Source organism: Notechis scutatus, chromosome 3, assembly GCF_049901735.1.
Source record: "Notechis scutatus isolate UNSWTSFEM ecotype Mainland chromosome 3, rNotScu1.2, whole genome shotgun sequence".
NCBI classification, from domain to species: domain Eukaryota; kingdom Metazoa; phylum Chordata; class Lepidosauria; order Squamata; family Elapidae; genus Notechis; species Notechis scutatus.
In genome coordinates this window covers 14,470,498-14,487,144 of record NC_142011.1, presented here as the reverse complement: position 1 = coordinate 14,487,144, position 16,647 = coordinate 14,470,498, and the positions used below count along the sequence as shown (strand labels likewise).

At 41.9% G+C, this 16,647-nt stretch overlaps 1 protein-coding gene across 3 annotated transcripts in view; it reads left to right on the top strand.

The window, feature by feature from the left end:
• PHACTR3 (phosphatase and actin regulator 3) overlaps window positions 1-16,647 on the top strand; it is a 281,729-nt gene that overhangs the window by 251,813 nt on the left and 13,269 nt on the right. For all 3 annotated transcript variants that reach the window (XM_087959229.1, XM_087959228.1, XM_087959227.1), the window contains one exon: window positions 8,055-8,110. In XM_087959229.1, the coding sequence (XP_087815355.1) occupies window positions 8,055-8,110 (56 nt within the window). The remainder of the gene's footprint in view (window positions 1-8,054; window positions 8,111-16,647) is intronic.

Genomic DNA, 16,647 nt, shown 5'->3' with positions numbered 1-16,647 from the left:
AAGAAAGAAAGAAAGAAAGAAAGAAAGAAAGAAAGAAAGAAAGAAAACCAGTGGAATTGGGAGCAAATATAAGATTATGGCTACCACATTTCTTCTTGTGTTTTTTTATTAACCAAAGTAGACATCAGATTTTTTAAAAAAACATCCTCAGCCTTGTTCTTTTTCTTAAAAAGAAAACAAAAAACACAGTTCTGTTACTATGTTTCTCTACCTGGCATTTCCAGGAGCTTTTAAAATAGCATTCTTTGTAGTTCTTTCCTGTCAGAGAACATACTGATCTCAAAAAAAAAAGTCTGTGATGGTCAGGAATAGTGAGAATATTTCTCCCTCCCTGCTTTCTTTAAGTTTTTCTCTCTTTCATATGCCTTCCCTTTTCTGATTTTGATGCCTTATTTAAAAAAAAAAAAAGAATCTGAGGTAAGGACATCTTGTTCTGCACTGAATGTTAAATAGTTCAGGGACATTCCCTTGATTTCTAAGCTTAGAAAATAATTTGCACAGAACAAAATTAACAGGTTTATTCTAGTGTGTCTCTGTGTGGGGGCGAGCACATGTACAATCAGAGTATGATAGTATAATATTTGGAATTCATCCATGAAAAAAGGGTTTCTCCCATTCTGTATTCTGCATGGAATTGTTAATCATAGCTATATAGAAAGCAGTGGACTGGACTGATTCTTAAATAAATCCTTTAATGTATAGTATGCATCTTTTAAAAAATAAATAATAGCTGGGGGAGAGAGAACAAATCATTGTGGAATTAAATATATGCACCCATGCCCTGCTGTATTGCTGAGGAAAATCTCTTCTGAGATATTTTGGGGCATTATAACTAATTTTATTTATTTATTTATTTTTATTTTATTTTATTTGATTTGTCAATTGTTTACAAGATAATAAGTACAAGTGTATACATAGTTGTGAATATATGAAATGGGTACATATAAGAAAAATAAAAGAATAAGAGAAACAATAGGACAGGGACGGTAGGCACGTTGGTGCGCTTATGCACGCCCCCTACAGACCTCTTAGGAAGGGGTGAGGTCAATAGTAGACAGTCTAAGGTTAAAGTTTTTGGGGTTTGGGGAAGAGACTACAGAGTCGGGTAGAGTATTCCAGACATTGACCTCTCTATTGCTGAAGTCGTATTTCCTGCAATCAAGTTTGGTGCGGTTTACTTTGAGTTTGTATCTGTTGTGTGCTCTTGTGTTGTTATGGTTAAAGCTGAAGTATTCATTGACAGGTAGGACATTGCAATGTATGATTTTATATACCATGCTTAAGTCGGACCGAAGACGGCGTAATTCGAGGTTTTCTAGTTTTAGAATTTCGAGTCTGGTGGCATAAGGTATTCTACAACGGGTAGAAGAGTGGAGAACTCTTCTTGTGAAATACTTGTGAAATACTTATTTTCCCACCAGTGACAGCAAGAGATTTTAGCAGGGGATCTTTGAGACTGTCTGGTTCAACCTATTTCCCAGTGTCATCTGGCTGGGTAATATAACTACAAAAAAAAAGCTATCGGTGATTGTAATTTTTGTTTTCGTCAACCAAGCTATGGTTTCTAAATCATGGGGAAGGGACCACGCCACTCAATTCTGCTTAATCGACCCATAGCTTCACTTTTATTTTAGTTTTGGAGCCCATGCTTTATAAAGGATTCAAGCAAACTGGAACTGGTTCAAAGAAGAGCAACAAGAATGATTAGGAGGCAAGGAATGGGATGGAAGGAACTGGGTGCGCCCAGGGGCGGGCTTCAAAATTTTAGCCAGGGGTTTTCTGCCCAGTTGCCAGGTGGGCATGGCCATGGTGGGTGTGGCCTAATCAGCCTCCTGCACCACGACGAGGTAAGTGGGTTTGCCCTCCCTGGGCTCCGGAGGCTCTCTGAAAGCCAGAAACAGGCCCATTTCCGGCCTTCCCAGACTTCCCGTTTTTTGCCCTCCCTGAGCCTCTGTGCGCACCCTGCACTTACTTGCGTCCAAAATGGGCCACGTGGGGACTCCTGGGAGGGGAGGGGCAGGGTGGTCAGGGCCAGCCAGGAGCGGGATTGGGGGCTTCTTCAACCCGTTGCGTTGCTAAAATTTTGGTAGCCCACCCCCTGACTAGACCCAACGTTGGTTTATCCTTCAGCATTGATGTAGCCTCCCTGATACATTTTGGAAATTGTGCCCATCATTTAAACAGTTAACTATTTGGATGCATGCATATTTTATCAGGGTCTGTTGGAATAACTGTGATTCTGGATTTAGCATATCTAGACATGTCGGTAACTTTGTAATCTTGTTGTGCCAAAAGAGGATTCACGGGGAATATACCCTGAGGTGAGTGGGCAGAAAAGCAAATTATCTTTATTTTCCAAGGAGAAGGGCAGCTTAAGTTTTGTTTCTGTTATATTTTCCTGAGATTTTTTTCCCCAGGTAATGAAATAAGATTATGACAAACATATCTAGGATGTGTCCGTGGGTGTTGCGTACCATTTTGCTTAGGTGTAAGTGTGTGTTTATGAGCTATGATAAGCTCTGAGGCTTACGGTATGTAAAAACACCAAACCTTCATCCTCAGAAGAGATTAGGACACAGCTTTCCTTCCTCCACCTTGAGGTGGAGAGTGAGATGAGACATACAAAGCTCCCTTTTCTCACTCAATTCCCGTTTACATAACACTTGTAATCTAATAAAGCTTCTCAGAAAATCCCCACAGAGGACAGTGACTGTTTTCAAATGGATTAGAATCGGGGAAACGTGACTAGGAAGCCTGGTGATCCTGTGATGTGGAGATGAGCTTTAAGAAAAATCAGTGTGTTGTGGCCCACCGGCAGCTAACAGAGCTGGGAGCAGAGTCAGATAGTGAACGGTTGGGGAGGAACATGGGCCAGTTCTGGAGGCTGAGGAAGGCTCGGACGAGGGCTCTGCATCAGAGGCAGAGATGGGGCCAGGGCAGGCTGGCAGTTATTAGCTGCCTTTAGAGTCGGACAGCAGTGAGGTGAGGGAGCAGCTGGAGCCAGTTCCCAGCCTGCTCATGCGCAGAGCTGCCAAAAGGAAAGAACAGTTACAAACTAAGGGTCGACATGGGAGAAAACCTACAGGTGGATGGTGAATGCCCCTCCCATAGGGATTAAAAGAGGAGCTAAAGGGGACGGGGACTTTTGCAGGAAACAATTTGTTTGTTGCAGCAGGGTGAAGATTTGTCTGTGCATCTCAGAGACTCTGTGCCGAGTCCTTCCTTGTCAGCACTGTGTCTGAAAATATTTACTTGGCAGCTCTCCAAGCTAGATAAGGTCTGTGCTCCTCATTACACCCTTGAAAGACTGTTTGCCAGGCCTTTGGCTGAATGTGAATGCAAGAACTTAACCTTTGTTTAATAAAAGGGGTTTTGCTGGGACAAAAAGTCTGCTTAGTGCTTTTTGGGGAAGCCTAGGTCAGAACTAACAGTCTCCTGGTGATTAGCCCAAAGTCATCCAGTCAGCTGTTGTACCTAAGGCTTGACTCAATCTCAACATCTCTCAGTTTTTAGCCTGGTGCTTTAACCACTAAACCAAGATGCCCACCTATCCTGCTTGCAATTAACTTCCCAATATAGTGCCCTTGGTGTGTGTTAAACTGCAGTTCCATCATTCCCATCAGTCAAGTGATGTAACGCTGTTACTGAGATTGACTAAAATGAAGTGGTCGTATTATTAACACTTTGTCAAACTCCATTTGGGACAAGGGGTTAGTTGAGTCCCATTGACCAGAATTGGACAAGGACTAATCACTTTTAAGGGTTGACCTACATGTGTGAATGGGAGGTCCTAGATTTAACAAGCATGACTGGATTTTCTTTTTACTACCAGAAATGTTCGTTCTTTAATTCTGATTTTGGGGGACACAATGATTTGGCTTTGGGGGGGCTTTGAAATGTCGAGGCATACAATTATCTTGGGGTTCTTCAGATTCCTTGATAAGAACAAAATAGCAAGTTCATTTTTCCTGCATGAAGTTTGATCTTATTTCTGCATCACTTTGCATTTTTTCCCCTATGCGTCAGCAGGAAAATCCAAATGTATATTAGCATGCATTTCTTTTAATTTTATATCATTGTCTATGCACACTTCCTAATAGGCAATTTCTATAAGTGATTTTATCTAACAGAAGGCTTTTTAATACACATATTTCCCCTGAATTGACTTTTTCTGATGATATACACATTTTTTATGCATTTTTGAGCTGAGACTTTGATGAAAAATGCAGATTTCAGCACAATACAATTTATTGTATGTATCCAGTTTATTCCTAGGTTTGGGAATGTGGATGGAGTGTGTGTGTGTGTGTGTGTGTGTATGTGTGTGTGTATGTGTATATATGAGTGTGTGCATGTGTGTGCATGAGTTTGTGTATGTGTGTATATATATATATTACACACACACACACACACACACAAAATCTATCCAGGGGTGGGCTTCAAAAAATGTAGCAACCACTTCTCTGCCCAGTTGCTGGGTGGGCGTGGCCATGGTAGGCATGGCCTAGTCAGCCTCCTGCACCATCCTGGCCTGGGAGTGAAAACAGGCTGTGAGGGGAGCGTTTTTGCCCTCCCTGGGATTTCTTGAGTCTCCGGGAGGGCAAAAATGGCCTCCCTGTGCTCTGGAGATTCTCTGGAGGCTGGAAACAAACTTCTCGAACTTCCGGGAGGCCCATTTTTCACCTTCCCCAAGCCTCTGCATGTGCCCTGCACTTGCCTGTGATAAAAAATGAGCCATGTGGGGACTCCTGGGAGGCCCAGCCAGGGGTGGGATTTGGTGGTTCAGTGAACTGGCCATAAAATTAACAACCGGTTCGCCTGAACCGGTGCGAACCAGTCGCAGCCCATCTGTCTGTCTGTCTATCTATCTATCTATCTATCTATCTATCTATCTATCTATCTATAATATATTTATATTTATATATAAATATATTATACACACAAAGATAGATAATTTCTTGCTGAGAAAGTAAACATGTTGGACATCAACAACAGCAAAGAGCTCACATCCAAGGCACACTTTTCATAGAAATCAACCCTCAACTTCACTGAGTAGCAAGTACATTTAACTCAGAGCATAAACCACTTTAAAGAATAGAGTGGTAAAATAGAGACCAAATGGCAAAACTCCATATGGTCACCAGGTGTCAGAACAGAGGTGTATAAAATATCATTTGCACCATCTGGTGGTCAACTCTATTCTTTTAGCAGCACAGATCCAATAGTTTAAGAAACCAAGTGCAGGAGAAGAAGTGGAATACATGAGTACCATATATGAATATGCTCATCAATAGTATGATTAGTTTTCCTCTAATAAGGGGGTTATGGGACATAAATTCCAAATTGGGGAAATGTGGTTCAAACTTTTTTGTGCTGAATTGCTGATCTTCAGGATAGACCACACATTGGGCTAGGACGGAGGGCTAGTTTTTTAACTGTTTTAGGGATTACAAGTAGTCCCCGACTTACAACAGTTCATTTAGTGGCCATTTGAAGTTACAATGGCACTGAAAAAAGTGACTTATGACCGCTTTTTACACTTAACAACCATTGCAGCATTCCCATGGTCAGGTGCTCAAAATTCAGGCACTTGGAAACTGGCTCATGTTTATGAGGGGTGCAACATCCCAGGGTCATGTGGTCAATTTTTGCGAGCTTCTAAGAAGCAAAGTCAATGAGAAAGTCAGGTTTACTTAACAACCATATTGTTAACTGAACAAATGCAGTGATTTACTTAAGAACTTTGGCAAGAAAGGGCAAGAAATGGGGCAAAACTCATTTATTGTCTGTCTTTCTTACCATAGCAACCAAAATATTGGTCTCAATTGTGGTCATAAGTTGAGGACTACCTGTATAGTGAGCGTCATGATGGCGAGCCTATGGCACGTGTGTCACAAGTGGCATGCAAAGCCATTTGTGCTGGCACGCAAGCCTCAGGAGAACTTATCTCACTGAGCATGCATGTGCCTCACAACTGATTTTTTTGTTGTTGGTTTGAGGCCTTTTTCGGCCTCCCAGAGGCTTGGAAAAAGCCTCTGCAAGGCTTTTCAGGATGATAGGCCCATTTCGTCACTTCCTGTAATACTGGAAGTGACAAAACAGGCCTATAATTCGTCCTGAAAAGCCTTGCAGAGGCTTTTTCCAAGCCTCTGGGAGGCCAAAAAAGGCTTCAAACCAGCCAAAAATCAGCCATGAGGCACAGTACAGGTAAAGAGGGGATTGTGCGTGCATGCGCAGGAGGTGTGAGGAGGGGGCGCATTGCATTCTGGTGCTGGCATGCAAGTGTGTGCATGCACACAATTTTTGGCACAAGAGCCCAAAAAGGTTAGCCACCACTGTCCTAGAGTCACTGTATGAGATAGGTGGTCATATAAGTCCAATAAGCTTCTCTCGCTCCCTCTCTCTCTCTCTCTCTTTCCCCCACTGCCTCTCCCCTCCCTCCCTCCCTCCCTCTCCCTCTCTCTGTTACACACACACACGCGGGAGGGGGGGAAATAATACAATATATTTAGAAATAAATCCCTATACCACTTAATGGATTGATTTCCGATCACCTCTTTCTGTTCAAAGAACAGAACTGAGATCCAGAAGCTTCACATTGAAGATACAAATGATTCCCTGATGCCTTGATCCCATCATCCTTTAACCAACTCACGTGCTGCTCTGGGGGGGGGAGGGGGAATCGCCCAACTCCCTTGTGGATCAGGGATCTGCAGGAAGAAAAAAAAATCTGTCGCCCTCTTTCAGCAGGTGTGGATCTCTGTCTAAATACATAGACAGAGGGAAAATGCAATATTTTGTTTTAGGTAGTGGTCATCCATGTCATTTCTCTATTATTTCATTCGTAATACCGTAAAAATACAATCTTTCCCCCCCCCTCTTTTGGGCCCACACTATCATCTGTTTTGCCACTCATACTAAATCATTTTCTGCCTACCTAGTAACCCTTCCAACTTCCCCTTTCCTTTGATCAGCATTAGCAGAACTTGTTTGCTTATTGGATAAGGAAAAATTTCATCCACTTGCTTGAAAACCAACGTCCTTATTTTTTTTGGTACACCAGCAAACCAACCTCAGCTTTCGATCCACCCCATCATGCATTCTTCCTTTGCTTCCTTCCCTCTTTTGTTTCTCTTCTTCTCTATCCCATTGTTCATTATAGGTATTTAGCATTTCGCAGGCTGTGGTTTAAACCCCTACCCGTTAACTCCCCCCCCATAAAAGCCTCTGCGGGGACAGGAGATGGTCTTGTGAGATTACAGATTAAATATTACAGAGCATATCTCTGGGACCAGGGAAGGGAGGGAGGGTTGTAGCCTCATTGGGGACGCAGGATCCAATCACAGTGGCTGTGACCACCTGATCCTGCAGAGGCAATCCGGAGGCTCTAGTAAAAGGGGAGGCATTACAAACATTGCAAGTAGATGCTTCGTGATGCTGTGTGCTGCTACACACACATACACACACACTCACAGGCGCAGCTATTATATGCAGCGGGTTAGCGGGCATTGCTGTCACATTTTTGATCAGGGAACCACCTGCTTGCACAATTTGAATTATCTTCTGCCAAAGAGCAATGCTGTCCTGACATATCTCGCTGGTGATAACTAAATAAGGAAACAACCCACTGCAGACAAAACTGGCAGAAAATGTATTTTTATTCTTTTTAATTTAATTTTTTTTAAAAAAAGGAAAGATGAATAGAAGTGCCTCCTGATGCTTGATGCCAAGTTCCCAGGTTTTTCTTTTTCTGCCAAGAGTCAGGGAAATATATGGGTCAGTGAAGTCAACTACTGAAATAGCTATCCTCTGTTTAGCCAAGAACTAACTTTCTTACATTTGGGAAGAAACAGAGAAAGTTCTTTAAGGGCAGACTTCTTTAAGAGTGCCTTTGATTCCAGCTCTTGATCTAACTCTTAAAAGCCAACTCCAATTGGTCTCGGGACAAACTGGACTTGAGCAACTGAAAAAAAAGAAGAAGAAGAAGAAGAAGATCTGACAAACCAAATCCAAGAGACAATGGTACAAAACGTCATTTTGATTTTCTTTCGCAGGCGATTGAGCCAAAGACCAGCTGTTGAGGAGCTTGAAAGACGGAATATCTTGAAACGTGAGTATCGGAATGCATTTTCTTCCTGGCAACTTGTTTAATTGTTTTGTGGGTAGATATGGAGTGTTCTCCTCTACAAAGAGAAAGTATGTTTTATTATTCTGTGCATGATTAGTAAGCAGAAATGTTCTCCTATCTAAATTTGTTGGACTCAGAAAATAATAGTTATTCTTAGAGTAACTCTGTAGTCATTAAGAAAATGGACAGACTACTCCAGTATAGTAATGTATGTATTCGTATGAATACAGTATATAGGAGATCTAAAGTGTGCTCAAGTCTTTGTTCTCTTCGCTCTCAGAAGATCCATGGGAACTATTTCACAATTATTCCCATTCTGCTTGTTGAACACTGAGGCTAAGTGAAAAGTCACTTGGAGGACAACACTCACTGAGTCTTGCAGAATTTTGGAGCTGTGTCTGCACTTATTAGCTTCTTGACCTAATGTACCAGGAACCAAGTTTAGATTGTAGGTTTTCTAAGAAGGAAAATTAAAAATGACCCCCAAACTGGATATTTTTACTATTAAAAGTACAATGTGCTACTTCCAGGCAGAAGAAGGATAAGATTGTTTGCAGAATGCTTGAACCTTGCTAGGTGACACAGATTTTAATTAAACCACTAAGAGGTAAATTTCTCTGCCATCGCTATGTAAGTTCTGCAGCAATATCATCACTTTTCATCCAACTTTATTTCACCAACTGCATCCTATTTCACTAACTGCACATTTCTCAGGGCTTCGGACATTATCCCTTCTAGTCAACAGCAGACAATTATAGAGTCATTGAACTTTTTCAAAGTTTTTCAGTATCACACAGCACCCTTTGTCAAGTTAAGTGGTAATAGTCCTAGCAGCTGCAGTCATTCAACATGCTAAGCTTGGTAATGGAGTGTGTGGGGAGGAGTATTTTGTTTATTTATTTATTTATTTGATTTGCCAATTGTTTACAAGATAATAAGTATAAGTGTATACATAGTTGTGAATACATGAAATGGGTACATATAAGAAAAATAAAAGAATAAGAGAAACAATAGGACAGGGACGGTAGGCACGTTGGTGCGCTTATGCACGCCCCCTGTAGGGAAGAGCTCTGCTTATATCATTCTATATGGCTCAGTGTATTTACAAATTCAGGAAAAAAATGGGCTGATTATGTATCCAGGTTAAGACATGCAGCCAGTAAGTGAGTCATCTGATTTATGCTTTTTCAAATCACCTGCTATCAAAAGATTAAGGCAGATGCAATTCCTTTCATCTCCAACACAGAGAGCACAAGCCCAGATATTTCACAAAAATAAGGGAGATTGCACTCCTAAAGTCAATTTCCTGCAAACAACTGCCATGGATTCAAGCAGGCCTCTCTCTCCTATGCATACTTGTATCACTTTGGGCTGGGCATGATTTGGCCAAAGCCTGTTGCTGAGTTCATGCAGCTGCCTGCTGGACTCTTTTTTTTTTTCTGGCATAGCCTTCTGCAATGGATTCAGATTTGCAATATAAGGACTGCAATAGGCTAATTCTACCATAAAGTCATTCAAAGGGTTATTAAGGAAGTGCATTTTGAAATCTCCAAAGATGAGAGTGTCTTTTTAGAGTGGCCTTTGCCCCAAATGATCCTTTCCAGAAGGATCCCTAGCTTCCAGAATTAACATATCTGTTGCACTCCTGACACATTTGGACTGAGATTATGCATAAATGTTAAACTATACTCCAGCCAAATGAGCTATTATGCTCCATAGATTCCCATGAAGGAGAGTCAACTGTGACATGGAATTTGTCACATGTTATTCGCCTTGTGCATTCAAAGAGGCAATGGCTCAATGTTGGAGTAAGTCTGGGAGATCCAGATTCAAGAACAGCTGACCGGGTAACTCTGAAATGGCCAATGGCTGTACTCAGACATCATGCTTTAAACATGGCTGGATCAGTTGCATTCATGCTTGCTAAAGTTGTTCCTCATTAGTCTTTTTAATGTCTTAAAATGTTGGGCAGCCTCTTTGGTTTCCTGGTTTAATTTACTGGGCAAATCAAGAAAATGGATTAATTCAATAAGCAACTATAGTATGCAGAGATACTCTTTCTTAGCTAACATGTCTAACAGGTTTGTTACTGTAGAATAAAATTGGAGGAGAAATACTATGTGCATCATCTTGAGTTCTTATAGAAAGGCATGAAGAAAGGATAGATGGAGCTGAGGTGGTACAGTGGTTAGAATGCAGTACTGCAGGCTACTTCTGCTGCTGTCGGCTGCCTGCAATTTGGCAGTTCAAATCTCACCAGGCTCAAGGTTGATTCAGCCTTCCATCCTTCCGAGGTGGGTAAAATGAAGACCCAGATTGTTGGGGGCAGTATACTGACTCTGTAAACCACTTAGAGAGGGCTGTACCACTGTGAAGCATAAATCTAAGTGCTATTGCCATTGCGAAGGAGGGAGGGAAGGAAGGAAGGAAGGAAGGAAGGAAGGAAGGAAGGAAGGAAGGAAGGAAGGAAGGAAGGACATTTGAGAGAGATAAAGGTGCTAGTGATGTATAGTGATCTTAACTACACACAAACACACACACCCAAATGTTAGTAATCTTCACAGTTGGTCATGCAAATATCTCTATATAGAAATGTGTGCAACTGATGTCTAATCCAGAGAGGATTGGCAAATGTGACAAGGAGTTCTACATCCAACTTTATTATCCTTTTATTATCACACTTTCAGCAAGACATAGCATTGGTAGATTCCTCCTTCTGTGTAGGGATGGCCTTGCAGAACCAGAAGGAACCTTCATCTCATATCTTGTTATAAGGAGTTGAACACAGGCAGTGAAGCCAATGGCATGGCCTGAGCTTGACAGCAAGATGATCAGAATTTTTTTTTAGAAATGAGACCATCCTCCACACTGGATGATGATCATTTTGCAACATCAGTTATTTCCTGTGGGAAAATGCCTGATGGTTTTAATTTACTTCCATCTTTCAAATGAAAGTCCCAGTCTCTGTGTGCCAGACATGCCACCAAGCAGATGGCTATGCACATACATCAAGAAAGCATGTTGGAAGCTGTTCGAAAAGTTAGCTCTACAAAGGTATCCAAAAGCTGAGGAGTGCTTCTGCCTGCAGGTTAGCATAAGCCTGAACTAGGTTTGGTAGCAAGCTGATAGGTAATATCTCCTGTAAATTCCGTGAATGAGGAATATGATTTTAGATCAGAGAGCAAGGTTTTGCTTTTGTCATTGGCTGCATTTCTGCGCACAAACTTCTTGGAGCCATAATAGTTGCCCATAGCTACCTTTTCATGAGCTAATGCAATACCATGACCTAATGTTGTGTGAGCATCAAAAGGTCTTCCTTGGCTCCATGAATGTGGAGCTGTAAGTGTTTTGTATAGTTTTCGTGTGTATGTGTGTGCGTGTGTGTGTGTGCGTTCTATATTTTTGTTCATAAGGCATTTAGTCTATTCACTCAAAAGAAGCGGCATGTGGTGGAATCGCTTCTGCCTCTTACTCAGGTTTCTCCAACCAGGCTCAGCCAAAGGAGGACCAAAGCAAAATGATCTCTGGGACCTCCTCAGTAACAAAATATGGGTAGACATTTTCTTTGTAACTTCTTAGAGATTAACTGATAGTCCATACTGGTAAATTAAGATCCTGCAGTGCCCCAACCTCAGTCTTCTTCTGGAAATCACCAGCATCTGTTTGGTTCTATGGTCCATATAAGCTGGTTGGCCAGGTTTAGAACAAACAGTAGTAGGCTAAAACAAATTGCAGGAATATAATTACAGAATAGTTAAATGGGGATATCTTCATTCAGCAGGTGCCTTTAGAACAGTGATGGCTAACCTTTTCAGCTTGGTGTGTCAAAAATCGGGAAAAAGTGTAGCCTTCCTCAGGTCGTGTGTCACTTCAAGAAATATCAATAATTTGGTTTATGACGGACTGGGCTGGGGTGATCACACAGGGCTGTGAAACTCGTCTCCCTGGTCTCAGGGCTGTAGGTGCAGGATGTGGGGATCGGAAGGCCACCTTACAGGGCTGTGAACCTCATGGATCTCCTTTCCTCCTGTAGCATTCCTGAGGTAATGAAACTGACAAACCTCAGTTTATGGCGGTTAAAACTGGTTCTCTGCTGCAAAGATCTTGCGGCAGCGGTGACACCATGCCTCCACGGAACAAGCAGGGAGCAGGGATTGGAGCAGAGCACAGGCAGCCTCTAAATGTGCAGGTTTTCCCCACACCAACAGGCGTGTCAGTCAAAGTGCCTCGGCGTGTCACGAGTGACACGCGTGTCATAGGTTAGCCATGACTGCTTTAGAACAAGGATAAAATAGGTTTTTGAGGTTTGTTCTTCTTCCAGGAATTTGTTCTGGAAAATATTTCTGTACAGGGAGTGAAATATATTTCTGGACAGGGAAGGGAAGATATTTCTGGACAGGGAGGGGAAGATATTGGACAGGTAGCCATGCAGTGATTGTTCTTTAAGCATGGCAAAAAATCTACCTTAATGCAGTACTATGTGTGGGAATTGAGCTGAAAAAGTACTGGTAAGGAGGAGAAGATAAAAACCATGGATGGATGCATGGATGCATGGATGGATGGATGGATGCATGGATGGATGCATGGATCGCTATAGGCAGATATAGATGATAGATAGATAGATAGATAGATAGATAGATAGATAGATAGATAGATAGATAGATTAGATTAGATTAGATTAGATTAGATTAGATTAGATTAGATAGACAGACACACACACAGACGATAGATGATGGATGGATGGATAGATAGATGATAAATGAGTTTTAAACTCCATGTCTGCCTGATAGGGTTGCTTAAGCTTATGTCTGTGACATATACTCAGTCATGTTGGATGTTCTGGGTTTGCTGACATCAAAAGTATTTTTAAACCTTAAGCATGAGGAACATTAGCAGCCACATCAGCATACTTCTGGCAAGCACCCTGTTTTCCTGGCTGTGCTAGGAAATTACACCAGCATTTCCAGCAGATAGATGTGAAAATTATTCAGACTATATTCCACATGATTAATAATCCATCATGCAGGACTGATCTCACCTGTCCACTCATCCTCCTTGCAGTTGCTGCTTCCCAACTATTCAGAATAATATCACTGGTTTAGTTGGCAAAACAAAAACAAAAACAGAAAACAGAAGCATCTCCCTGATCAGCCTAATTCAAATGGAGACGGGGAGAGAATGGCAGCATGGGTTTTGAAGTACTTGCTTTCAGTGGAGAACTATTCTTATTGATAAGTTGCAGATCATGCAATGATGGTGCAGAAGAGATTTTGCGATTCCCACTGCGAAGCAGCAGTTGGTGGGGTGAATGCACAAAAGCTAAAAAAAAAAGACCCTCTCTTTTGCACAGCATGAAATGTGGACCTATATATTGGGTTAAATAGGATCAAATAGCAGCTTTCTAGCAACAAACACTGATTATAATTTTGTTTGCTGCCTCAAATGGTCTTGTTTAAATGAATGAGATGCCCAAGTTATTTGAACTTCATCCCAATCCTACACACATGACTTTCTTTTTCTAACGTCCTATGCCAGTGTCATGTTTTTCCTCCATTATTTTTCTTTCTTTTCTAGTCAGTGACAATGGTTCTAGGCAGGCAAACCCCAAATCTTGAAATAGCCCTCAGGCTTATAGGTTAGCCTAGTGCAGGGGTCTTCAAACTTGACAGCTTTTAAGACTTGTAGACTTCAACTCCCAGAATTCCTCCTCCAGTCGTGTTAGCTCAGGAATTCTGGGAGTTGACCTCCACAAGTCTTAAACTTGCCAAGTTTGAAGACCCTTGGCCTAGTGATTCTCAGCCTTTTGACTCGCCAGCCATGCTGTCAAAGCACCTAGGTGCTGCTTTTCTCAAGAAGAGCCTTTTTAGGTTCACAAGAAGTCATTCGTAATCCATCACATTTCTGTGAGATGGGTGGCATATAAATATGATAAATAGTTATATGAGAGAGAAGGGGGGAGAGAGGGAGGGAGATTTGATGATGCTTACCGTAAGTTTGACAGACAATTTTTTTTACTGCTGCAACTTTACTGTAATGAAAACTAACTAGGGCTGAACCAGCATTTGTCACTGTGAGACCAGCCTTCTCCTACTCCAGCTAACAACCTTGACACATTACCTTGTTTTGCCTCTAAAGCCCAAACCTTTTCAAGACTGCTCCAGTCCTGGTTTCAGTCAACATTTTCAGTTCTTTTTGCCTTCATGCTCCCCACAGGAGAGTGTCCATTCTAGTGTCATACTAGCCTGAGAAGAACCTTTTTAATTAGTGTTACTGCTGTGTCTTCTTCTTCTTCTTCTTCTTCTTCTTCTTCTTCTTCTTCTTCTTCTTCTTCTTCTTCTTCTTCTTCTTCTTCTTCTTCTTCTTCTTCTTCTTCTTCTTCCTCTTCCTCTTCCTCTTCCTCTTCCTCTTCCTCTTCCTCTCCTTCCCCTTCCCCTTCCCCTTCCCCTTCCCCTTCCCCTTCCCCTTCCCCTTCTTCCTCTCTTCCTCCTCCTTGCTGTATTACTGCTAGTATTGACAAATATTGTTCCACCTGAAGGGTTTCCAAAGCTGAATCCCCCTTTAGAGGGAGTACCCTCCATCTCACCATATGTCAGCCTTTCAAAGTAGTGCAGGCAGAAAATTAAATGCATAAATACCAACACTAACTTTATTGTTAACAGGAACAGAATGAAAGCTTTTGCCCCTTCCCTTTCCAAAGAAGTAGGGAAGGTGCCTTCTGAGAACTAAGGAAGGTGCCCCTCTCCCCAGTTCTTCCTCTGGATTCAATTCTCTCTTATCTAGGCTGTGTTTCTTTCTCATATCTCCCAAGGTAATTCTCACAACCCCATTTCATTATATGGGCTACTTTAGCCAGGGAGATGTCCATAATACCGTAGCAGTGGTGCCATAGAAACCCAAGGGTTTTCCTGGGTGGTTTTTGGAAGAAAGAGAGAGTGGTTTGGTTTTGCTGTCCTGTCCCACCAGGCTCACTTTACTGATTCTTTCAGTGTTGTAAGCTAATTTAGAAACCTTGTCAAGAGCAAGGGCATAAGTAACCCTCATGCATTTGGCACTTCAGAGCTGAAGGAATTGTCTCATTAAAATGACAGCCTGCAGGCAGATACTTAATTATTAATCAGTAGGAGAGCAGGCTGCGATTACGGGGCTCATTCATTTTCCTGGCAGCGGTGTAACTTTACGATACTATCAATCCTTCTTGCATGGCATAATTTGGTCACACTGGGTCTTCAGGGAAGAACAAACAATCAGCCTATCCCCCCCAAGGGCAGGAAGAAGCAGCCCCGTAAGCAGGAGCAGTGGCTTCTTCCCTGGGGAGAAAAGGCCACCCAGTTCAGATCATGTGGGATGGACACATCGTGGACTATTCTCACACGAGCAACACACCTTCTTGACAGTGACTGGTAGTGGCTTTATATGATGCCATGGAAACCTGCTGGATTTGCTGAAGCTATTATTAAGTGAATTTACTATGGCAGTGCAGCCCTTTGGAACTGAGCCATGAAACACATAGGAACATATATATATATATATATATATATATATATATATATATATATATATATATATATATATATATATATATATATATATATATGACACCTGCCTTAAAAGCACCTGCGTCTTTGCAATCTTTGGAAAGGACCCGTGTCAGGGCTCCAGTAGTTATCCCCATTTAAATCATAACTCTCAAGCTGAACTTCCAAAACTTAAAGAAGATTTATTAGGAGTAAACATGCCGGCACTGCCTGGGTGTAGCCGACTCTGACACACATCATTCATTGTCACCCTTGACCCTGGTTTTTCCCCACTCCCTGGGTGTGTCATAATTTATATTCTCCAATGGGACACATCCATAGCCAAGAGTCATCAATCATGCTCTCCAGTTAGAATTTTGCACAGCAGAAAATCCAGTCACCTAGTTACTATCTTTGAAAACTATTGATGGAATGCAAGCTGCCCACTGCGCCCCCTCCCTTTCTGTTGGCAACTCTAAAAAGACCATAGAAATATTTTATGAGTTGACAACATGAGCATTTTAAGAAGGCTGGGCAGATGCTACTGCATGCCCTGAAGCACCTTTAAGATATCAGATCCAAAATACAAGCCTGTTATTTACATGAGACTGAAACCAAATGGATATCAATTCATGGAAACACCAGTAATGTATAAACTGGGTATGAAAAAGATGTGATCCAATTTTCTTTCGAACGGACATGAAGCCTCTTTGTGTCTCTTTCTTGGATGGAGTGCTGTCCAATAGCAATAGCACTTAGACTTACATACCACTTTACAGTGCTTTACAGCCCTCCCTGAGCGGATTAAAGAGTCAGCCTACGGCCCCCAACAACCTGGGTCCTCATTTTACCAACCTCGGAAGGATGGAAGGCTGAGTCAACCTTGAGCTGGTCGGGATCAAACTCCTAATAGTGGAAATGCAGAGTTGGCCTGCAACATTGCCTTCTAACCACTGCATCACAACAGATGATTAAACAATACAGGGTGGAATGAATGGGTTAAGG